General features: G+C 31.9%; 1 protein-coding gene across 1 annotated transcript in view; it reads left to right on the forward strand.

Annotated features, from left to right (window-relative positions):
- Dpyd (dihydropyrimidine dehydrogenase) overlaps positions 1-26657 on the forward strand; it is an 810982-nt gene that overhangs the window by 225044 nt on the left and 559281 nt on the right. Inside the window, 2 exon segments of the mRNA XM_047549961.1 lie at positions 11053-11134; positions 19339-19426. Of these exon segments, the coding sequence (XP_047405917.1) occupies positions 11053-11134; positions 19339-19426 (170 nt within the window).

The following is a 26657-nucleotide window of genomic DNA, read 5'->3' on the forward strand; positions in this document are numbered from 1 at the left end:
AATATTCCTTAAACATATAATTATCTTTTTTGTTATTTTTTCAAAGTGTATTTTATTTAAAAATCACAGATTATAAAATATGACCATTTAGAATATCTATTTCTATACTTAGTATTTAAATGTTTGTGGCTACAGAATTATTCTTTAGACTATAATTTATCCTATTCAATAATCACAGAAAATAAGTTCAATTAAGTTATGACTAAAGTTTGTGATGTTTCTTATGTTTCCTGGTATTCATAACTATGTGGTTGTAAATATATAAATTTCAATATCAGTTAACCCAAAATAATATGAAATTGTGAATGTTTTATTTATTTATACAATATATTGGTATATTTATTGATATAAATATTAATATGTAAGCTGTTCTTAATATAAAACCACTTAACTGTCAAACAGAGTATCACATATTAGGAAACATTTTAGGCTATAAAGCATAAATAATGTGATTGTCAAGTACTAAGTATTTTTTTGTGTGAATGTTTCACACTATCAACTTTAGCAAGTACACATATTTTATGAATTTTTTCTAGAAAATAAAATAATATATGATTTTGGTGGAAGAATTTAGACTAGCTTTTAAAATGTCATTTGAATACAGTATATTAACTAGGAAAAATCTATTAACAATTTGTATAAGCATTGTGAGTTTTTTCCCCAGTTATATACCTCAGCGAGTATGTGAGTGAATTAAAAAAAAATAGGCATAATTGTATAACCTGGTAGATAAGTAAATATCTTTTTGTCCCTTAATTATGTCTTTGTAAAAAACTTAATACAGAACTAGCCATGTTTGTGAATTATTATGTGTTGCCAATTTTCATAGATGATTATGGTTTGTAAAGACCTCTATATTTTTCACTCAAATATATATAGACATTACTAAATTATACAAATTGGTACTAAAACTGTTTTCTTATATTTGCTGTAATTTTTAGACTGTCCAGTATTAGTGACCAAATGCATATTTTATTGTTGTTGTTTTAAAATTTTATTTTCTTTTTTTTGCCTTTGATTCTTGTCAGCATAAAGACAATATGCTTAATCAGTCTTATGTATACTGTTCCGTGGTAGAAGCATTCTGTGTCACTGCTTTGGATTATAAAAACTGATATGAATTTAGCCAGAATTAAAACTGTTAAACTTTCATGTTAATATATTTTCCTACTTACAGATGCTTCTCATTCTCTTGTATCTTCCAAGTGGCTAAAAAAAGATTAAATTAGCTTTGTATTTGAAATCAATTGCTTAAAGAGGTGATGTCAGGTTTTATCTTTCCTTCTCCTTTGCATCCAAATAGATTCTTTTATCCCTGGTGACTTAGTATCACAACCACTTTTTTAAAAAAAATCACTAGTCATTGAAAGATATCAGCATTTAATCCCTATTGTATTGAACACAATTAATTTTTTTTATTCTTCAACAAATTAATAAGATTTTCAGTATTTTGCTTTTTTCCCAAACATGTCTTCTTTTTAAAACATGAATTTAAAAGGGTTAAAAGGACTTGAAAGCATGGTATTGAAGGTAAAAGGTTGTTAAGAGATTGTTAAGTATGCATATGTAACACACACACATGCACTTTCTAATTTGTCTTTTATTTAAAATTAATATTTTTTATTATGGCATTTGTGTTATGTAGCATAGTCAGGTCAGTACTCTTTGCTTTATTTTTTCAAATGTTTCAATGTTTTCATTTTATCTGTTACATTCAATATTGATTATCAATAAAGAAAAATATGGTTTAGGTGAAATATTTATTTAATAGGAAATACTTTGATAATGTGTGTGATATAATGCAAATTTAAAGCTAGCAGCGATACAGTAGTGAACTGAAGCAAATTTCTGGCAAGATATGAAAATTGTGCTATAAAGGAGTAGAAATAATAAGAAGTTATAAGTAAATTCCATTACACATAAGAAACATGAGCATTCTAAGACAATTTTTTCATGTTCTCTGTGTTGAGGTTTTATGGTTTCCACAAGAAAAAATTTTTTCAAAAACTTAGATTGTTAAAATAATACAGAAGAAGGAAAAAAAAATGTTTTCATGAGCACAACAAACTTAGGCAGTAACCATTCCTATCAAACTTTGTTTTCTATCCTTTCATCCTCATTCTCACCGTGCAGCCTTCAGGGGTAATAGCATTTACTTTTCATTTCCAAATACTAACTACAGGCAAATTACTTATACTTTTTCTCTTCCCTGGCTTCTCTCTCTGTGACATCTCTTCATCATAAACTTCACTATACCAATGTTGCTTCTCTTTGTGAGCTTACCATTTCAAAGGTTGCCATCACCAAAAAAATAGGAACCATCTTTATTACTCTTCAGTATCACTGCATGTGTATTTAATGAACACGTTTTAAATGTCTTCTACTGTCTTCTCTAGAATGTCCTTTACATCTCACATGCTATAACACTGTAGTAGCCTCCAAAGGGTTTTTTTTTTTTTTTTTTGGCTTCCCGATTTATCTTTTCAAAGTCATTCTTTTAGTTTCTGAATCTAATTGTAAGTCTTGTACTTGAAATCTTTCAATAACTCCTCTAATGTAACAGAGAACAAAATCTACGTGTTACAGAAAGTCCTTCATGACCTGATATTCACCTCTTTTACACTTCCCTTAATATATTAGAACACCTACTATGTGCTGATCATTCTGGCATTAGAGTTATAAAAGTGAATAAGAAAAAGTGCTTACTCTTATGGGGCATATATTCTAGTGATGCAGAGACATATAACAAATGAACAATAAACCAAATATTGACACAGAAATTCTTCAGATGACTTCACGTCAGCATATATGCAGGCTCACCAGTCACTGTTTTACCTTTGGTAATGAATAATAATTCTTGAACCTCCCACACCTAGCAATAATTTAATATATAGTCAGGGCTGGCCTTTCCTTTTAACAAGAAAGCAAACTTTTTGCTTTGGCTATGATTGTCTTCATTGTGACAAGACTGTGCTTTTGTGTATGATCTTCCATTCAAAACATTAAAAGTTTCTTTTTAATTGATTTGGACCTTTTTCAATGTTTTGTTAGTATCATTGTCTTTAATGAAGAAGATTCTTTAACAACTTCTGTCACATTGGTTTTGTTCTTCACAGTCTTAACTGGTGAAGTACAACATGCCTGAAATGCATGTAGAAGCAGTCATGGATTTTATAACTTTGTAGTCCTTAATCACTTTTGAATTGTTTCCAGGTTAATTACTCACCTTAGCCTCTTGCTGGTGACATTGGCAGTGAATTTTCTATGCTTAGTGGCCATGATGAACAAAACAATATAAAATTAAATCAAGAACAAATAAAATGGTGAAATCAAGAGTTAGGGTAACATGAAATATATGAGGCTACTGGTAATTTAGTATGGCATACTGTTTTAGAGTAAACTTTGGTTTTTTGAGATAGCATCTCACTATGTTACCAAGATTGGTCTAAAACTCTGGAACCCAGGTGGTGCTCCTGCTTCAGCCTCTAATGTATTTAGGACTATAAATATGTATGAATCACCACACCTTCCATAATTGTATGTAGTATACTTTTATATGATTGGTAGTATAGTAAATTTGTACCAGTATCACCACAAACATGATTAATGAGTTATGTTATGAAATTTCAGCATCTTTGATATTACTAGATAAAAGGAATTATTTAGTTCCATTGTAATCTCTTGGGGCCATTGTCACATGCAGTCATATGGAATTTGAATATTCCCAACAGTAGACTACCCAGTGGAAAACTTACACCAGGAAAGAGTGTTCAAAATGCTGAGGAAAATAGTCACCACTCAGGAACACTGCACCAAGCAATTCTTTTTAAAGTGACAGAGAGGTAAAGACTTTCCCAGATAAGTAAAAGTTGAAGGAGATCATCATTATCAGATCTGGCTTACAAAAATGTTAAAGGGAATTTTATACCTGAAAGAAAAGCATGGTAATCAGTAATATGAAAATATCAAGAATTATAAAACTTACTGGTAAAAGTAGTATACTCAAATTCAGAATATTCTCGTAATGTAATGATGGGATGGAAATCACTGTCTTTAGTATATAGACAGTAAAAAAATAGTAAAAAATAATAAAATAAAATCTATAATAATTTGTTAAATGGTTATGCAACATAAAATGATGTAAATTTTTGTACCACAGAATCAAAACGTGAGGTGATATATACTTAAAGTATTTTTGTGTGATCATTGTTGTTAACAGCTTAAAATAATCTGCTGTCAAATGACATTTGGAAGCCTCATGGCAACTACAAAACAAAGCGTATAATGTGTGCAATAAAATAAAAAGCAAGAAATCAAAAGATATTCATAGATAAAAATCACTTTACTACAAAAAATTGGAGAGATGAAAAAGGAAGAAAAAATCAAAACAATTAACAAAATGACAAAATTATTGATAGTCCTTACCTATCAATAATCTCTTTGAATATAAATGGTTTATATTCTCTAATTAAAAGACACAGTAGCTAAATGAATGAAAACAGCAAGCAGACCAAATGCTGTTTATAAGAAACTTATCTGTAAGGACAAATACTGAAAAGTAAAAGAATGGAAAAAGTTTACATGCAAATGGAAACCAGAAAAGAGCACAAGTGGCTATAATGACATCAGATGGAATGAGCTTCAAGTCAAAACTGTAAATAGATACAAATAGATCATTATGTAATGATACAGGGTTTAATTCAGCAAAATGATACGATAATTGTAAGCATGTATGTACCCAAACCAGCAGCACTCAAATACAAAGCAAATATGAGTAGGAGTAAAGGAAGAGATAAGACTGCAACACCTCACTTTCAGCAACCTACAGATAATACAAACAAAAATTTATCAAGAAAATCAGATTTCTGTTGCACTATAGAGAAAATGGATGCACTGGACATTAACAATATTCCATCCAAACTTCATAATGCACATTCTTCTCAACTACCAATAAATCATTCTCCAAGATATATCACATATTACTTCACAAAACAAGTCACAACGTTTAAGAAAAATGAAACCATATACAGTATATTTAATGACCACATAAGAAATAGAAATCAATTATCAGTGGAACTTCAGAAACTTTATCAATACATGGAAATTAAATAACATGGTCCAGAATAACCAATGGCTCATTGAGGATATTAAAAGGGAATTTAAAAAAATCATGAGACAAACAAAAATGGAAACAGTATATACCTATGGGATACAGCAAAACATTTTGAAGAGGGAAGTTGACAGCAAAAAACAACTACAGAAAAAAAAAAAAAAAAGATTTAATGTTACACTTCATAGAACTAGAAAAAAAACTTTGACAAGATTATTAGAAGTACAGAAATAATAAAATCAGAGCAGACCTGAATGAAATAAGGACTAGAAAAACAATACAAAAGATCAAAAACATAGAGTGGGCTTGTTGAAAAAATATAATAGACAAATCTTTAGTTAGGCTAGGGAAAAAAAGACTTGATAAATAAAATCAGGACTTGATATTTAAAATGAAAATAATGAAATAGGAGACATTATGACTGATACCACCAAAATCTAAAGGAGCCTGAGAGACTATTATAAACAATTACACAATTGAATAATCTAGAAGAAATTGAAAAAATCCTAGAAACCTATAACCTACAAAGATTCAATCATGAAGAAATAGAAAATCCGATCAGACCTATAACAAATAAGGAAATCAGATCATTAGCAAAAACATCCATATCAAAGAAAAGTTTGGATCCTGACATCTTCACTGCTACTTTTATTCAATGTAGTTTTTTTAAAAAGTAATAGAATTTGTTTGCAAAACTATTCAAAAAAATTAAAGAGGAGGGAACACGTTAATTCTAAGGCTAACATTACCTTGATAGTAAAACCAGACAAGTACACAACAACAGCAAGAAAACTCTGAGCCAATATCCCTAATGACAATAGATGCAAAAATCTTCAACAAACACTAATAACCTGAATTCAACAGCACATTAAAAAGATAATTCACCATGGTTAAATGAGATTCATCTAAGGATAAAAAGATAGCTTTATATACACAAGTCAATATTTGTGATATGTCATATGAAAAGAATGAAGTACAAAAATCATATTTCAATATAAGCAGGAAAAAATATGACAAAAATATTCTTGATAAAAACTGAACAAATTTAGTATATAAGGATTGTACTCCAAAATTATAAAAACTATATGACAAATCCACAGCTAATATCATATTGATGGCTTTTTCTCTGAGATCTGGAATAAGATAAGAGTGTCCACATTTGCCAATTCTATTTAACATATTAATGATCCTACCAAGAGCAATTAGGTGAGAGAAGAAGTAAAAGGCATCAGATTGGAAAGGAAATTATTGTCCCTGTCCACAAATGACTTGATCTTATATATAGAAAACCTCAAAGACGACACCAAAGACCTATTAGATTTAATAAACAAATTTAGTAAAATTGCAGAATATGAAGTCAACATACAAAAATCAGTAGCATTTCTATATACTAACAGCCCACTATCTGATAAATACATCAAGAAAGTGATCCCATTTATAAAACTATGAAATAAATACCCAGGAATAGATCTAATCAAAGAAAAATGAAAGATCTTTGAAAGTATCATGACAAAACATTGCTGAAAGAAAGGAACACACACAAAAATTAAAAAGACATCCCAGGTTCATGAATTGGAAGAATAAATATTGTTAAAATATCCACATTACAAAAAGTCTAGAGATTCAATGCAATCCCTATCAAAATCCCAATAATCCCTGTCTTTATAAAAATTAAAGAAAACCCTGAAATTCATATGGCACCACAAAGGATTCTGAGCAACCAAAGTAATCTTGAGGAAAAAGAATAAAGTTGAATTAATCACACTATATAACTTCAAAATATTGTACAATGTCATCATAACTCAAACATCATGGTTTCATCATAAAATCAGAGCACAGACCAGTGGAACTAGACAGCCGAGGAATCAATCCACATATGTATAGCCAACTGATCTTCAAAGAAGGTGCCATGATCACTCAATGGAAGGACACTTTTCAATAAAGGATGCTGGGGAAATTGGGTATCCACCTGCAGAGGAATGAAAACAGATCTCTATTTCTTAACAGTTACAAAAACCATCTCAATATAGATTAAAGAATTAGACTTCAATCTGTAAACCATGACACCACTGTGAGAAAACATAGGGAAAATCTCCATGACATTGATCTGATTAACAATTCCTACATATGACCTCAAAAGCAAAGGAACAAAACCAAAAAAGACAAAAAAATGAAATCAAAGTAAAAAACTTCTGTACAACCAATGAAATAATCAACAACAGAGTTAAGGGAGAAAATATTGAAAACTATATATTTGGCAAGGGGTTTGTGTCCAAAACTTACACATAAGGAACTCAATAGCAAGAAGTCAAATAATTCTCTTTTTTAAATGTACTGACAACATGAATAAACATTTCTTAAAGGAAGATATACAAATGGCCAACAGGAGTATTAAATGACTTCAGTGATATGAAGTTGAATTGAGGCTTCTCCTCATGCTTTGTAGAGTGATTATTAGTAAAAAGATAAAAGATAGCATGTATTTACAACAATGTGTACAAAAGGGAACACTTGTCACCCTTTTGTGGGAGTTTCATTAGTATAGCCATTATGGGAAATAATATGGAGATTTCTCAAAAAATTAAAAATATAATCTGGCAATACCACATGACTAATTAACTATCCAAAGAAATTAAAATTAGTATGTCAAAGAGATATCTGCACTCCCATGTTTATTATAGCACTGTTCACAGTAGCCAAGGCATGATTCCAGCTTGTGTTCATCCACAAATGAATACATAAAAAAATGTAGTAAATATGTGCAATTGAACGCTATTCAATTATTAAAAAATGAAATTTCATCATTTGTGAGGACATAGATGAAATTGAAGAATATTAATTGAAATGTGCTATGGAAAAAATATGAAATACTGCATGATGCCATTTATATGAGGAATCTAAACATTTTGCTGTCATATGAAAGAGTAGAATGGTGATTTCCACTGACTGAGGTGGTTAGGGGGACTAAGAGATGGGAAAATGTGAATTGCATGCAGACAGGAGGAATTTTTTAAAGTGTCTAGAATAGGCAAATTTGCAGAGACAGAAAGTAGATGAATGATTGATTGGGGGAAGGAGATTGAGAGAAGAGGACTTGCAGGAGGCAGAGGAGAGAACTGAGGAATGGCTACTAACAATTATGGGATTTCTCTTTGTTTTTCTTTTGGACCATTACAATTTCTAAATTTGATTGTGGTGATGGTTGCATAACTATAAGCATATGAAAAATCATTGGATTGTACATTTAAGTGGATACATTGGATGAGATGTGAATTATATCTCAATAAAGCTGTTTTTTCAAAAAAGAAGCATGTCAGAAAATCAATTTATAAAACACACTTATACTACAAAGAAATGAAAAAGAAAAATAGCACTTTTAGTAGTATACTTAGCATATATTATTATGCTAAGAATATATTATTTTTAATATGCTTATCCTCTAGTCAATAAAATAAAATCAAAAATAAAAGAAAATGTTTTAAACACTAATATTAAAACATTTTAATATTTAAGACAGTTTACACTGTCACTATTTTATATTTAAATATAAATAAAAACTTCTTGCGATCATGCAAAATGACAGAATTGAAGAAATTCACATTGCTGCATGTGCTGCTGTTTTATGAATTTTAGATCAATGTACACTATCACAAGGATGAAGGCAGGTGCTGCCTTCAGAGAGTGGGAATGAGGAGCATTTGTAGATGATTCAGCATGAACTGTGGCAGCTGTTAACTAGAGTTCTCCAAATTAACATCCTTGTGGAACACAATATTTACTAAAGAATGAGTTACCAAAACAGGGCAATTTAATGCTTTCATATATGTTAGTAAAAATCTATAGAAACTGTAGTGATTATTTAGATTTTTATCACTATATTGTTTAGAATGCCTTACTCATAAAAAATAATACAAATCACGATCATTTTAGTAAGTTTTATAATTTTGTTAACTGTCTTAGTTTGCTGTCTTAGTTTGTTCTAAGAGACGCTAGGAAAGGTGATTCTCTCACAATTACTCATTCATCATGTGTACGAAGCATGGGGCTTCCATGGTTTCAGGGTAGTATGGAATTCTAAGCAGAACTCCTGAAGCCCCTGCATCCTGGATCCTTGTGTTCTCTGGTTTCTCAGTGTTCGAAGTTATAGAGATACAGACCATGACTGCTCTTTCCTTATTGTTCAGGTTTCTTCCTCATAGGTTAAGTAGGACCTTCTTTCTTTCTGGCCAACAGAAAAGTTGTTTCTGCTCCTCATAACTTGTTATTTCAGTTATTTTTAAAATCAGAGTCATTGGCTGCACTAGTGCCATATATATATATATCATTAGTACATGTGTGTGTGTGTGTGTGTGAATTTTAATCCCTACATTTCCACTTAGATCCCATAAAAATCTCAGATTAGGGTTTAGTCATAGGAAGATATTCAACCTCACAATGTATCTGGCCTTATTTAAGATCCTCATTTTGCTGTAGTTGGTTTGCTTGACTGTAGTTCTTTATTCATGACCCATTGTTTTCATCAGACCTTGATTTTTAGTCCATTTTTAATCTCCCATAGAGCCTCATGCTGTTTGTGTCCACCTACAACCCATAATAGTTAGGAGTATTTCTGCTTCGTATTTGAAGGCAACACTTTCTGTGGTGCCCACAGCTTGGAAGGACCAAAAGAAAACCAGGCTAAAGTTCGAAGGTCAGCCTAGGAGAGACTCATATCTCATTTAGGCTCAAAGTCATTCTTACATTTAATCTATATTCCTTACTAGATGGAAAAATCATCCCATGTAGGGCTTTTATTTCATATTGTTGAATATTTGTTATTTTTGGTAGCATTAAGTGTGGTACCTTGCTGATTGTTTGAAATATGGAAATTAATTTAGTGATCAAGTTCTTGTATCATCAAAGAATGAAAAGTCTTCATATAAGCTTTGGAAAACTTTGCAATTGGGTAATCCAGGAGGCTTATCTTCAACAATTATGTATTTCAAAAATTAATTTTTATAATGCCTATATATATATATATATATATGTATCTTTCATTATACCACATTCTTTTATGTTTCTGTGTGTTTTATCAACTAATATATCTTTCTTCACCAGAAAGAAAATTTAATGAAAGTTGGAATTTGGTAAAATTCTACATCAGTTCCTTGAAGTTAACAGTGTGACTGGCATTTTGTAAATGCTTGTTGAATGAATGAATGGATTCCTATATAGTCATGACACATACACCTTTTGCTGTAAAACTTTGAGAAGTTAGTTGAGCTTACTTATAAGACTCTAAACGATTATTCTATTGAAGAACAATTGTACTAAAGGCCTCCTGATTTTTTTTTTTAAGTTCAGACATGATGATGTCAAATAGGATTACTTTTTAGTGATTGAATCCTTTTGGACACATTACCTTTACATATGAATAATGCTAACTGTAAAGCAGATCAGGAGGAATGGATTCTGTAGTATTCTAAACAAATAGCATGGTAATACAAAGATTTATATTAGAATTGCAAAACTCTAGAAGTCTATTTTTGTAATGTATATTGGTATGTGTGTATAGATATATATATGTGCATATGTATATTAAAGTATATATATACTTTCAACAATTTTGACTTTTTAAGATTTTATTATCTTAGGAATTCACAGAATTATTAAATAAATCAAATAAATACTGAATTAAAAGTATTGAAATTGCTTTTGATCAATTTATGTTGTTTCCAAATGATTAAAATTTATTTTTTATATTAGTTTCTAATGTAGCTTAAGTTCATGTATTATTTTGCCATGGTATACACTTACGCTCATATTATGTGTTGTTTAAATAACCTTAGGAGAGATGCTTAAATCTTTAATACTGATCAATAAAGGTATATTGCACTTTTTAAAATTGGTGACTTTCCACCTATGCTGACGCTTTTTTTTTTTCTTTCTCTCTCTTTTTTTAGTACTTCTGAAATTCCTCAGTTCCGGCTGCCATATGATGTAGTGAATTTTGAGATTGAGCTTATGAAGGACCTTGGTGTAAAGGTGAACAAAAATACATATATGTTTATTGCTCAGAAATAAAGGAGGAAGCTCTACACTAAGGATTAACAGCAAATGTCATGCATTTTAGGAAAGAACAATTAAAAGCTACACTAGGCAGAAGCAGAAAGATGTTTCCCCTTGCTTAGGGCATTTGTCTGTCTACTGTCTGAATGCCACTAGCCTGGAAAAGGGCAATCAATAGTTCTCATCTGGCACGCCTGCATGTGATTAATTGTCTGTAAGAAACAAATTTCTAAATTGCTTTAGGGGTTCAGTGCAGCTAATAGAAGGATTTGGATTCTTCAGTCGCATTTTTTTTCATGCAAGTTGTATGCACTTTGAAGCAGTATTCCACAATTTGGAACATTATTTCTTAGAGAGGTTTATTTTATTTATTATATGCAGCATGTCATCATTGTTAATGTAATAATTCTTTCTAAACATAAGCAACAAATCACCTGGGTAGAAAGTAAAATATTTTTTATTGTTTTGAAAGAAAATACTGTGTTCATTTACAGATGGTTGAAAAGTTGACATGTTGTACTTTCAGAATATAGCTGTAGATAATCCTCCTCTTTTCCATGGACTAAGAGTTTTTATTCTGGCTTTTAATTGAACATGTTACTATTTTGTCTCAAAAGTTTTAATTTTTATATATCACAATAAGCAATAATGTATCATGATTTACATAATATATTCTGTAAGTATATTCAGAAAATATTTTGAAAAGTAACAAATTACTTATGGATCTTGTATTTACTATTAAAACATTAAATTAATCATAAAAGGGGAAGCACTCAAAACAATATTTTGTGCTTTAATATTTATGTTTACATTTTGCTCAACAGTGCTTGGGTTGAGCAAATTTTGACATGTTATTCCAGACAAAAAGTTCAATAACAGTGTACATAGGCACAACTATACGAAAACTAAGTGTTCAAAACATAATTTAGTGATGATTGTTTATGAAAGTAAATTATTTAGACGTCTTTCAGTTTGAATTTAATTTCTTAATTCTCATTAAATAAATACTTATTTAACCTTCAAACTAATACACTTAGTGTTCCTACCCATGGTAGATGAATCAGAAATTACTTTAAGGCATACAAAGTTTATCTAATAACTAATTGAAAAATTGCATTCAGTTTTCACAGGACCGATATATTGCATAAATTAGAGCATTCCCATTACTTGTATTTGAAAACTCAAAGCATAGACGTAGACAATGTACTGAGTATGGAAAATATAAGTTTTTGCTATATTCATTCCACTTTTTAATTTTAGGGTTGATAACTTTTGCAGCTTTGGCAAAGTCAATATCTTTAGCCATGATCAATATCTCTTCAAAAATACGCTACCATTTGGGTAAAATAGAAGTATATTTGTTTATATAAGGAGGGAATAGCTCTGAAAAGATGAGAATCTGAAAGCACAGATTACTTTGGGAAACTGTATGAAGAATTTTTCACCATTTTGTATATTTGAATTTTAAACTCTATAAATTTACTGTATTATTGAGAATAAATGAGAACCTACAAAGAGAAGTTAAGAATATTTGTTTAGCCACATCTTAAATTGTTTTAGGATGTGAAGAAGAGAGTAGTCAAACTAGCTTTGTGAATAGTGAATTGTATATATATTTCTGAAGGGAGAAAAGCAAAGAGACTCTTTCCTCCTCACTTTGGTTTCTTGTATCCACTAATGAGATACCCTCCCTGCTTTTATGCCAATTGAATTTAGCCCTTTAGGGTCCATTTTTAATAATGGTAGGCACTTGTCACCTCCTTTCTCTCATCACCAGATTCTTCTTGTCATCTGCCTCTCAACTAACATGCATTTTAAACTCAACAATAATTTCCTGGCAATAAATGATATTTTCTTTAAGTTCATGCTGTTTGACTCCTGTCTAGCATCAGATGCATAGATCCATATTATGTGTGTGGATATATATTTTTTGACTTTCAAGGTCTGACATTATCTTGTTGATTCTTCTCCTTTTTCCTTTTATCTCTAACAGGTTTGTTTCATGTTTTCAATAAATAATTATTCAGAATTTACTTTTGATAAATCATGAGTCAGACAAACTATTTGTAATCATCCTTCTTTTGAACTTCAATCCTGTATTCTTAGTAGTTTAAAAACATATCTATCATACAAAACATAAAGTAATCAGATCTAGAAGAGTTCAACTCAGCCAGGCATGGCAGCACCTGTAAGTAATCCCAGCAGCTCAGGAGGCTGAGGTGGGAGGATTGCGAGTTCAAAGCCAGACTCAGCAAAAGCGAGGCACTAAGCAACTCAGTGAGACCCTATCTCTAACTAAAATACAAAATAGGACTGGGGGATATGGCTCAGTGGTCGAGTGTCCCTGAGTTCAATCCCAGGTACCTCCCCCCAAAACAACAACAGTTCAACTCTTCATTTTCAATCCCATCGACCTCCTTTAGCTAAATTCCCTATTGAATAATTTCAGTTCATTTTGTATATTATAGTTGATGAATTTTTTTTTCAGTTCAAAATGAATATTTCAAGGCAAATATTATGTCACCAACAATAATGAGAATTTTATGTATTCATATTTTGCCTTTCATTATTTCAATGACTGGAATGTGCAGCACATTAAAAAAGTATGTTAAGACATGGATTCTTATCCTTGTCTCTGAGACAACATTTTAAATTCTATTGAATATAATTTTTTACTATTTTTACCAAAATTTTATGTAGCTTTTAAAATAATTTAAATGAAGGACATTAAATATTCAACTGCCCTTTAAAAAGTTCTATACAGTTTATATGTTGAGTTGTATTAAAGTTTGCTCTTATGAAACACATCAGATTCTCACCATATTTCACTTTTTTCTAGAATTGCAGAATTAGATCCATTTTTTAGTAATTTTTAACTTTCTTTTTGTATTCAATTATTTGTGCAGTGAATATTAGATCTAGAAATATTATGAATAATAGTAAAAAGTTATTGTTGCCCCTGTAGGGTTTCAAAGCTAGAGGGAATAATTTTGTTCTGTTTTGCTTCATTTTTTATTTGTTGTCTTCGTGAGTTTTTGGTGAGAGTTATGCTAACCTTTTAAAAATAAACTTCCAAGCATTTCATTATTTTATAATTGATCAGAATATTGTCTTGAAACTTCCCTTTTTTTATTAAGCTAAAAATTTGTGTGCTTTGAACCTCAAAGCCTTTTTATAGAAAGAGACAGAACTTCAATCATTAAAAAAATTTTTCCCAAGGTTATTAATCTCTTTAACCTCTTTTATTCTCTTATCACTGTTTTTAGGTCATTATAGTTATACATAACATTGGGGTTAATTTTGACATAATTATATAAATAGGTAATATAGTTTTCTCCAATTCAGTCCCCAGTATTTCCCCTTTCTCTCTCCTCCTACCTCTCTTTTTCCTCTACTCTATGGATCCTTCTATTTATGCATAGTTTTTTTTTTGATTAGTGCTTTGTAGTTATAGGTGAACTTCACTGTGGTGTAGTCATATATGTGTGTAGGATAGTTTGTTTGAGTTCATTCCACTGTTTTCATATCAATCTTACCAATATATATTTTCCTAGAAAAATTTTATTTCTTGAAAATTTAGAATTTATTAGCATACATGTTATTCCTGTATATAATAAAATATCTGATCTGCATTTGGGATTACAATTGATTTCTCAACTCTAAACTCATTTTGAATTTTTGTCACTTATATTCTTGAGGAAACTAGGTAGTAGTTTTTCTATTTAATGTATTCCTTAAAAGAACCAGTTCTCAAAGTGTTATGGTTTCTTATTTATTAATTGATGAGTAGATTGTCCTCTGCTATCCTTATTTGTTTTTGCTAAATTCTTGAGTTGTATATTTGCCTAAATCTCATTTTTATAGGTTGAATAATAGATATTTAAGTTTAATAATTTCTCATAAAATTAACCTGTTAGCACCAGTGTTTTATTTATTTTAAGTATTATTTTTCTGGAAATATTACAGATTTTCTTTTTAGAACACTTTTGTAGGATAATAGTTTTATTTGCTTCTGCAATAAAACTAATGGTAATATATTTCTGGTGATAGAATTACATTTTTTTCTTTTATACTTTACTTAGAATATATGGGTTTTAAGTTCCCAAGTAGACTTACAATTAACTTTACATCAAAATATATGTAGTTTAATAAAATTATTTCTTCCTTAGGAGAAATAGCTTCATAGTTATTTGTGTTAGCTCTTGACTTTATAGTAAAAGTTTTACTATGGACCCTGTGAATTATTTTTAACCCAAGATAAGTATAAATATAATCTCCAGTGACATTTGTATCAGTGTTTCTAATAATTTGAATTAAATACTTTCTTTGTTTTCATGCAATTCAGAATTTACAGGATCACAAATTTTTTTTCATAGTTTTTATAATATTTTAAATTTATTCTAAACAAAATTGTTAAATCTGCATAATGATTTAAATTTTTCCACAAATATATAAAATATGTATTTCTACTATTTCCTCAAATATTTTGATATAATTCTATTTTGCTTAAATTTAATTTGCAATTACTTTTCCTTCATAACTTTTGAGACAAAGTACCTAATAAAGATTTTTTTTAATAAACTTCTCTATATTATGTTGTTTTTCACTATTGTTATTAGGACATATTATTATAGAATAATATTGGAATACAAACATAAAACAGCATCATACCTCTACTTGAAGATAAGCAATGTGCTTTAATAGCTAAAGAAAGTTGATTTATTTAAAGAAAGTCAAATGTGATTTTTAAAATTCTTCTATTTTCTTATGTCTTTGAGCTTCTGGAAATATTTGGTTTCTTTAGCTAACCTAAGTTTTCTATCAGAAAATTATGAAGAGAATGTAAATTATTATGTATTTTTATATTACATATCACATATTTCATTTGAAGTGGAATTTCATTCCAATATATATAAACCTTTATTCTACATAATAAATATTATTACATATATGAATATGTATTATGGATATATAAAGAAAATTTTAATCACATTCCAAAGTGGTTATTTTATAGAGCCTTGTCTGAGGGTGTATGCCATTCAAAACTTCTGTTGTGCCAAAGTAGTGACTATTATACTGAACTTGAAGTTCAGAATTTTTATTCTGAATTTAGCTAGGAAGTATCTAATCATATGTTACTAAAGTCATTAGAGAAAGGCAGAATATATGCTATAACACATATATAGGAAAAGAAGTGCAGATGGCCAATGATTATATGAAACATATTTAACATCTGTAGCCATTAGGAAAATGCAAATCAAAACTACATTGAGATTTCATCCCACTTCTGTCAGAATGGCAATCATCAAGTTTATAAATACTACAAATAACATTAAATGATGGCGAGGATTCAGGCGAAAAGGAGCTCTTTTATTCTGTTGGTAGGATTATAAATCAGTACAGTCAGTATAGGAGATCAGTATAGAGGTTCCTCAAAGAACTAAAAATAGATCTACCTTTTGGTCTAACTATACCACACCTTCATATTTATCCAAAAGAATGGAAGTCAGCATACTTTAGGTATACATGAGTACCCATATTTACCATAGCATACTTACCCTGGTCTAGTTATGAATCAGTCTAGTTGTCTGTCAACAGATAAATGGATAAAAAAATGATAAATATACCCAATGGAATCTTATTTAGCCATAAAGAAGAATGTCTTTTTCAGGAAAATGGATGGAACTGGGGAGCATCATATTAAACAAAATAAGTGAAACCCAGAAAGACAAATGTCACTTGTTTTCTCTCAAATGCTAGAGGAGAAAAAATAAAGGACTCTCATGAAAGTAGAAGAGAGACAAGTAGGGTAGAATAAGGGTGGCAATTTGTGTTATTTGATGTGTTTCAGAGTTCTTAGTTATTAAGCTCACCTTGCTTATCTCCTTATTATGAACTTCCAAATAGTTGTCCTATGTGCTAATATAAAAATTAGATTTACTATTTTAAGAAGACAAAAAAAAATGGCCCTCTGTGATCTAGTCCCATTCATCTTGTCCCCATACTTCTCTTTCCATACCTTGATTTGCATTTTGTGCTCCAGAAATGCTGCATTTTCAGTAGACCTTCATATGCATTACTGTCATCTTTCTCTTTACTGATGATGCCAGCCCTGCCCTTCATTCTTCCTTCTACATCAAGAGACACAGCATAGCTGTTGTACATGTTGCCTCTGAAATTAGACTATGTATGTGGTTTTGATTGAGGTTGTTTCAGCTCTTGTCCTTTCCTATCAAAATCTGTAAAAATGAAGATATCGTAATACTTCTTAAGGCTGCTCTGAGGATTAAATGAGTCAGACAGACTGCAGCAGAAGAGAGCGCTGCTTAAATACTCAGCGTGCTGGCTGCAGTCATTATTATTTCACTGGTAAAAGCTTTTCTTCCTCTATAGCACAGAGTAGAGACATTTGTTTTTAGGAATGTTGCCTTCAGAACTCAACAAACCTGACCAGGCATTATGTTTTCTTCTTTGTCATGGGGAATGTGAAATGCAGCCACTTGAAATTTCCTTTAGAGGGAATATACTGGCTCACACCTGGCATCTGACTTTCCATCTTAGTTCAAGTGGCTAGTCCCTGATTGTAGGGTACATCCTTCCACTCTCTGGAGTTCATGTGTCTTAAAGTCTCTAGCATACTCAACACTTCTTGCTTATACTATTTGAGATGCGTGATGTTATGAATATAATGGCTCATGGTGACTTTCTTTGGGAAGTCCACATTGCTTTAGGTTATATATATTATTGGTGAAGTCAACATATGCCTGACACAAACTGTAAAGGAATATTCATATCTCTACTCCCTGAGTGTGAACTCTTTCTGACTCATTTTCTAATCAGAATTGAAAAATGTATGCATTCACCAAATCAATGGCCACATGCAGTTTCCCCATGGCCTTATACATTTATCAATAATATCACATTTATCACATTAATTGCATCAGGGTTACTCTTTAGGTAAGCCTCTAGTAGTGCACAATCATCCTCTTTCTACCATCTGTTCTCAACAAGGGCCTAACTGGTGAATTTAATGGGGATTTGATATGGGCTTCCCCTTATCCCCACCCCACCTTCCCATCTCCCTATACCACGAAGTGAATGTGTTTGGTTTACTCTCTTGCTCAGGATTCAGAGGTTTACGCGTAACATTTCTAACAATGATAGTTGAGACAGGTCTTACTACGCAGACCAGAGAAGAAATGTGAATATTACTTTTACTGATAAGTGAAACAATTTCAGTGATGCTCTTGGAGACTAGGAGAATGCTCACTCACAGAGTTGGTGGTATGAGAAGCCCCACTGAGAACCAGATTTCATTCATTCTCCATTATTTAACTCTCCCATAGGTTCCCATTCCTTGTGTCCAAATATTAATATCAATGAAGAACCTGGCTCCAGTATTTCTTAAATGTCCGATTATTCCCCTTTTCCCAGTGCACAGTTGCCTGGGCAGATGGCCATGGTTCCTTCTGGGCACTCGGGTAATCATTAAGCATTTACTTGCCTGGATATTGTAGCATCTCTCTTCCTAGGAAATTGGCGTCCTTTTCAGTCTGTAGGTTCCAGATCTGATAATTGACTCATTTCTGGGAACTGAACAAAGTACTGTGACTTTTAATGGAGGTGACTACCCTCTGCCTCCTATGTTCATTTCACCCTATGTGGCTGTGGAAATTCTGTCCATTCTTTATCTATTAAAATCCCAATCCCTCTCTGCATTCTCATCCTTATGATATTGTGTAGAATTCATTTTTCCATTCTCTGAACTCACATACTCATGTAGCAGTCACATTGTCCTTTGTTATAGTTACTTATTTGTGTAGATTTTCTGCCCCTACTTGATTAAATAGAAGCAGGTATGGCGTATCATTTATCATTTTATTGCTTTAAGTGCCCTGAATAATGCTTTAAACATATTAAGCAAGCTAGGAAAGTTTACTGATTAGATTCTAATTACGCTGACTTTTTTTCTGCATTTCTCCCTTAAATAAAACATATTTAGATTCTATTTATAAAACATTTATATTCTGTTTTTGTCATGTAAACCTTTAAACCAGAAGACAAAAGTATTTCCACATATTGTTTATGGAATTTTATAGGTAGATTTTTTGACTAATTTATTTTAATGTTAAATGCCATGGTTTTAATTAAAATACCATTATTTAAAATGTTTCTTGTAGATAATTTGTGGCAAAAGTCTTTCAGTGAATGAAATGACTCTTAGCACTTTGAAAGAAAATGGCTACAGAGCTGCTTTCATTGGAATAGGTGAGTAGCTTACTTCTAAATATTTTTATTGTGACCATGTTGTGGTGACACAGTGGGAAGTTGAAAGACTGTCTTGCCAAATTCTATTCATAAAGAAGATGAAGCAGCACAACTAATTATAAGAATTTAGTTATTTCACCAAATAATACTATCTGTTATTCCTTGGACAGACACAACTTCCAATTCATATATATGAGAAAATTGATATCAAAGTCTAAGGAAATTCTGTCATGAATTTAATTTAGGTGAAAAAATTTGGAAAGGGAAATAAATTTTCACTGTCTTCCAGCTCCTACGTGTCAGTATTGAATGTTCTTCCTTTAAGAAAGTTGTGAGTCCCAGTGTCATCAATATTTTCATTTAAGTACAATAATCATTGTGTAAGTCAATAGGAAGGAAAAAAAATATCTGATATCTTCCTTAGATTTTAAGAGGTGCTATACCTGACTTTGGTTTTACTTTACAACATTACATTTATTTTGATAATTTAATTTAAAGAAGCAGAGCAAGTATACACCATAAAGTATATTCTTCCAATACCAGCAATTTGTGAGTTCCTGTTACTCTCAACAAACACACATTCAAAAATGATAGTTTCATTGTAAGTGGAAAATTTAGGTAGGGATTAAGTCTCAAATATTGGTGATGTTATGAACTATTTAAAATTCATCTTTGAGCTTTCCAATAGCAGTTACACTAAAGTATGTTTTCCAACTATTGGAGTAGTATTCGCTAATGCAATTGCATAGATTTCTATGAACTTTTTTCCACAAAGTATGTCTGTACTGAAGAAATAGGGGCCAAATAAATAATCAATACATTGAAATATCACCAAATTAATTGCATAAGAAGTAAAATGTTACAAACATTTGGATTAAATTGTTTGTAACTCTTAGGGATTGTAACTGTAAGATACATGTTCTATCTAAAATAATCATGTTTTGCATTTTTATTTTATTCATTCCATTAAGTTCCTTTAGGTATTTTATAGTGCTACATCCTTTCATAATACAGTGGTTTCCATTTGACTCTGCACTGTGTGAATACAATGTTTAAAATGTGGTGTCCTTTCATAGTTAGGTTGCTGTGCATTTTCATGCTGAGCAGTGAATCTTTTGACATTTTGGTGTAGTGATGTGAGGAATGCAGTTATGTTCTGTTTCAGTATTTTGTATGAAATATATACAAGAAAGTTTCATCTTGTCAAAAAAAAAGCGCTTTAGTCTGCAGCAGACAAGTAGCCTCATCCTCTAGGAAATGTTTATTTGACACTCTTGATTGTTGATTTGGGAATTTATGACCTTTCTATTAGCACAGAACTGTCTGTTACTTGGACAGCCTCACAACCTTACATGCTTTTGTTCATTAACCTTGCTTCTATATCATAATTAAACTTCACTCACTTATTTTATCCTCCCTTTCTCACTGAATTTCAAGGAATAAATAACAGGATGGGAATTTTGTATTACTTAAGGTATAGGTTTGGCCATTTTACGAAAACAATAGAGGCTGAAACAATGAACAATCTCTCCTTAGTTCTTTCTCATGTAACAGTGTGAGCCTTCTTTAATACTTGACCTCCGTCATTGGTCTTTGGTGGGTAACCATGTTCACATTCCTATTAGCAGAAGTGGGAAAGGAGGAAAGGCAGTTCCTTTCCTCTTAGGTTTAGGATGCAGAAGTTGTACTTCTCACTTCCTTTTTTGTCTTATTGTCTATAACCTGGTAATATAACATACCTTGCAGCAAAAGATAATGCTGGGAGATGTTGCTTGTAGCTAAGTGAACCGATTCCCCATTAAACATCAGTATTACAGGGAGGGAGGATAATAGATATAGAGGGAAGAGACGCACGAATTTTTCTGGTATGGGTGTGCATTATCATTGATATTTGACACATGAGATCAGTAATGCAATTAGTAGCAGAAAAAAAGTACTCTTAGGACTTAGTGCTTTCATGTTGGTTATGTGGTTAGCTTAATAAAAATGGAGGTGACTTCTCTTTCTGTAGTTGGGAATGTGTAGTTGTAGATCTCCTTTGTTTATAACTACTGTCTTATTCTGTTATTTTATTATAAAATGATCTTTAATTTTTAATTTAAATATGGCAATAAGGTTCATTCAGTAAACAGACTATATTAATATAAGTGTGTTTTCATGGTTCCTTATTTCAAATATTATGTGTAATATTGCTGGGGAAATGTCACTTTTAGATTTTCTCTTAACAATACAAATGAAGTCCATTAAGGACCTTATCTAATTGCATTATATTATCATGAGTCTTAAAGAGTTATATCTCTTTACCCCTGAGAGGTTTAGTCTCTTCTAAGTAGTGAAATAAAGCCTGATGTCTTATTCAATATTAGAATGAGTTGTCTTTGCAATAATTGGTATTTTTTTAAAAGGCACTGAAATAAAAGCACCTGCACAGGGAGTTACTGTCATTGTTCAGAACTAGCATTAGAGCATCCACTATACAAGGTATTTTAAAAATGTGGCTGGATCACCTTGGTTAGTATTGAAATTAATATAATAGATTAAGACTATTGTTTCTCTTTTATTTTACAAAAGCAACAGAAGAGAAAATACATTACATGTAGTTTTTCAGGTTTGAAGTTTATTTTTTTTTCTTTTTCTTCTTCCATTTTCTTTTTTGTTTTTGTTTTTGATTTTCTGGGACTGGAGATTGAACCCACGAGTGCTCTACTGTTAAGCTACATCTCCAACTATTTTTATTTTTTTATTCGAATCAAGGCCTTCTAAGTTGCCCAGGCTGATCTTGATATTTCAGTCTTCCTTAGCCTCTGGAGTTGTGGGGATTATAGGCATGTTCCACCACACACAATTTTGTGTTTTTGATGTAAGTGCTTGTGCACACAAACTGCATAGTGTATAAAATGATTTTAAAAAAATGTGGCTTAATAGTCAAAGTTTGATATCCACTGCTAGACTTTGTAAGAACCCTGAGGTACTAGTCACCTTTTATTTTTCGTAATATGCCCAATGCCTACTAATAAGCAGCTATTTCATAAATTGAATAAGTATTGAATGATTACAGAATTCCTTGTACTGTGCTTATAATTAAAATGATATAGAAATTTGAATTCATTGTTTTACTTGGGTAACAACTGTATCACAACTGAGGATTGGGATTGGTGGATGTGGGCTGAACACAGGTATAATTGTTTTATGTCCTTGTTCATGATTCTATTCTACAGACAAGTGTAAGAACCACTGTTCTAAATGACTGAAGAACTGGACCCTCAGTTTTTGCTTTCCTTTTTTGGAGTATCCATTCTATGATATTTTCTGTGTCATACCTTCACAAAACACGGAAGTACTGAAATCAAGCTAAGTGAGCAAGTAAGAGAAGGAACATTTACTAAGACACCCTCACATAATTTGTTAAACTCAATATATTTTTATGATGAGGTTTTCAAAATTTTTGTTGTAAAATGTGGAAGAGAGGAGGAGTTATAGGGGAAATCACAGTGAAATTCTTGATAATTGGCACAGTTGATAGCGTGGAGCAGGGAGTATAGACAGATACTATAGAGATGAATAACCCACATGCTGTCCTTGTGTCTACCCAAAAGATATCTTTTGAATTTGCTTCATGCTGCCTATCACTACCCTTTATTAAGGCTACTGGACTACTGTTGTAGCCTCCTAACTAGTCCCTTTGGTCACTATTTTCCATATAACAGAAGCAGCGATCTTGCCAAAATAAGATCTGATCCTGTTATTCTCTCATTAAACATTTTCTGTAACTTCCCACTTGCTTCGGATTAAAAAACATATCTCAATGATGCTTCGCTCAATTTCCAGATCCACTAAAATAAAAAAATAAAAAAATAAAAACTCTCAAAGTTTCTCATGATTTAGTCACAACTTATGTCTCCAGTTTTCTTACCCAGTAAGTTGTGTATTTCAGCCATTTGGAACTGTTTTCAATTTAACCACATCTACATTCTTTTGCCTCAGTTTTTGTGCATGAACCTAGACCCATCTTTACTTATATATTTATGTTCTTAACTTAGATGTCCTTTTTTTCTGCTTGTCACTTGATTTCGCTTTACTTGGAATGATCCACTCACTACTTTTACAGTTAGGCTGAATAAATGGAGACTCTTCCTCAGTGCATCTCCCAATGCTTGTGATCCTGTTCCCTCTCTGAGTATCCAGATCAGACTCTGTACTTTAGTATAGCATTTATGTCCTTGTGTTATAATTGACTAGATGTATGTTTGTTTCCACTACTTGACGTTAATTTCTTTTTTTTAAAATTTTATTTAATTTTATTTTTTTTATTGTAAACAAATGGGATACTTGTTGTTTCTCTGTCTGTACATGGCGTAAAGGCATACCATTTGTGTAATCATAAATTTACATAGGGTAATGTTGCTTGATTCATTCTGCCATTTTTTCCCTTCTACCCCACCCCTCCCACCCCTCCCCTCCCTCTATACAGTCCTTCCTTCCTCCATTCCTGCCCCCCTCCCTAAACCCAACTCCAACCCCAACAATAACCCCTCCCACCCCCCATTATGTGTCATCATCCAATTATCAGCGATATCATTCTTCCTTTGGTTTTTTGAGATTGGCTTATCTCACTTAGCATGATATTCTCCAGTTTCATCCATTTGCCTGTAAATGCCATAATTTTATCATTCTTTATGGCTGAGTAATATTCCATTGTATATATACCACAGTTTCTTTATCCATTCATCAATTGAAGGACATCTAGGTTGGTTCCACAATCTGGCTATTGTGAATTGAGCAGCTATGAACATTGATGTGGCTGTATCTCTGTAGTATGCTGATTTTAAGTCCTCTGGGTATAGGCCAAGGAGTGGGATAGCTGGGTCAAATGGTGGTTCCATTCCAAGTTTTCTAAGGAGTCTCCATACTGCTTTCCAGAGTGGCTGCACTAATTTGCAGCCCCACCAGCAATGTATGAGTGTACCTTTCTCCCCACACCCTCACCAACACCTGTTGTTGCTTGTATTCTTGATAATTGCCATTCTAATTGGGGTGAGATGGAATCTTAGGGTGGTTTTGATTTGCATTTCTCTTATTACTAGAGATGTTGAACATTTTTCCATATGTTTGTTGACTGCTTGTAGATCTTCTTCTGTGAAGTGTCTATTCATTTCCTTAGCCCATTTGTCGAATGGATTATTTGCATTCTTGGTGTAGAGTTTTTTGAGTTCTTTATAGATTCTGGAGATTAGTGCTCTATCTGAAGTATGATTGGCAAAGATTTTCTCCCACTCTGTAGGCTTTCTTTGCATTGCTGATAGTTTCCTTTGCTGAGAGAAAACTTTTTAGTTTGAATCTATCCCAGTTATTAATTCTTGCTTTTATTTCTTGTGCTATGGGAGTCCTGTTGAGGAAGTCTGGTCCTAAGCTGACATGTTGAAGCTCTGGACCTACTTTTTCTTCTATAAGATGCAAGGTCTGTGGTCTGATTCCGAGATCCTTAATCCATTTTGAGTTTAGTTTCGTGCATGGTGAGAGATATGGGTTTAGTTTCATTCTGTTGCATATGGATTTCCAATTCTCCCAGCACCATTTGTTGAAGAGGCTATCTTTTCTCCATTGCATATTTTTGGCCCCGTTGTCTAGTATGAGAAAATTGTATTTATTTGGGTTTGTGTCCGTGTCCTCTATTCTGTACCATTGATCCACCTTTCTATTTTGGTACCAATACCATGCCGTTTTTGTTACTATTGCTTTGTAGTAGAGTTGAAGATCTGGTATTGCAATACCCCCTGCTTTACTCTTTCTGCAAAGGATTGCTTTAGTTATTCTGGGTTTTTTATTCTTCCAGATGAATTTCATAATTGCTTGCTCTATTTCTGCAAGGTACATCATTGGGATTTTAATTGGAATTGCATTGAATCTGTATAGCACTTTTGGTAGTATGGCCATTTTGACAATATTAATTCTTCCTATTCAAGAACATGGGAGATCTTTCCATCTTCTAAGGTTTTCTTTAATTTCTTTCTTTAGTGTTCTGTAGTTCTCATTGTAGAGGTCTTTCACCTCTTTTGTGAGATTGATTCCCAAATATTTTATTTTTTTCGATGCTATTGTGAATGGGGTAGTTTTCCTAATTTCTCTTTCTGAAGATTCATCGCTTATGTATAAAAAGGCCTTAGATTTATGTGCATTGATCTTATATCCCGCTACTTTACTGAATTCACTTATGAGATCTAAAAGTTTTCTGGTGGAATTTCCTGGTTCCTCTAAGTATACAATCATATCATCAGCAAATAGGGATAGTTTGAGTTCTTCTTTTCCAATTCGTATCCCTTTAATTTCTTTGGTCTGTCTAATTGCTCTGGCTAGAGTTTCAAGGACGATATTGAATAGAAGTGGTGAAAGAGGGCATCCCTGCCTTGTTCCAGTTTTTAGAGGGAATGCTTTCAGTTTTTCACCATTTAGAATGATATTAGCCATGGGTTTAGTGTAGATGGCCTTTACAATGTTAAGGAATGTTCCCACTATCCCTATTTTTTCTAGTGTTTTGAGCATGAAGGGGTGCTGTATTTTATCAAATGCTTTTTCTGCATCTATCGAAATAATCATGAGATTCTTGACTTTAAGTCTATTGATATGGTGAATGACATTTATTGATTTCCTGATGTTGAACCAACCTTGCATCCCTGGGATGAAACCCACTTGATCATGGTGCACTATCTTTTTAATATGTTTTTGTATGCGATTTGCTAAAATTTTGTTTAGAATTTTTGCGTCGATGTTCATTAAGGATATTGGTCTGAAATTTTCTTTCCTTGATGTGTCTCTGTCTGGTTTAGGAATCAGGGTAATATTGGCTTCATAGAATGAGTTTGGGAGAGTTCCCTCCTCTTCTATTTTCTGGAATACTTTGAGAAGTATTGGAATGAGCTCTTCTTTAAAAGTTTTGTAGAACTCGACTGAGAACCCATCTGGTCCTGGACTTTTCTTTGTTGGTAGGCCTTTGATGACTTCTTCTATTTCATTACTTGAAATTGGTCTATTTAAATTATGTATGTCCTCCTCGTTCAGTTTAGGCAATTCATATGTCTCTAGAAACCTGTTGATGTCTTGAAATTTTCTATTTTGTTGGAGTATAGATTTTCAAAATAGCTTCTAATTATGTTTTGTATTTCAGTCGTGTCTGTTGTGATATTTCCTTGTTCATTCCGAATTTTAGTGATTTGGGTTTTCTCTCATCTTCTCT

Source organism: Sciurus carolinensis, chromosome 1, assembly GCF_902686445.1.
Source record: "Sciurus carolinensis chromosome 1, mSciCar1.2, whole genome shotgun sequence".
NCBI lineage: Eukaryota > Metazoa > Chordata > Mammalia > Rodentia > Sciuridae > Sciurus > Sciurus carolinensis.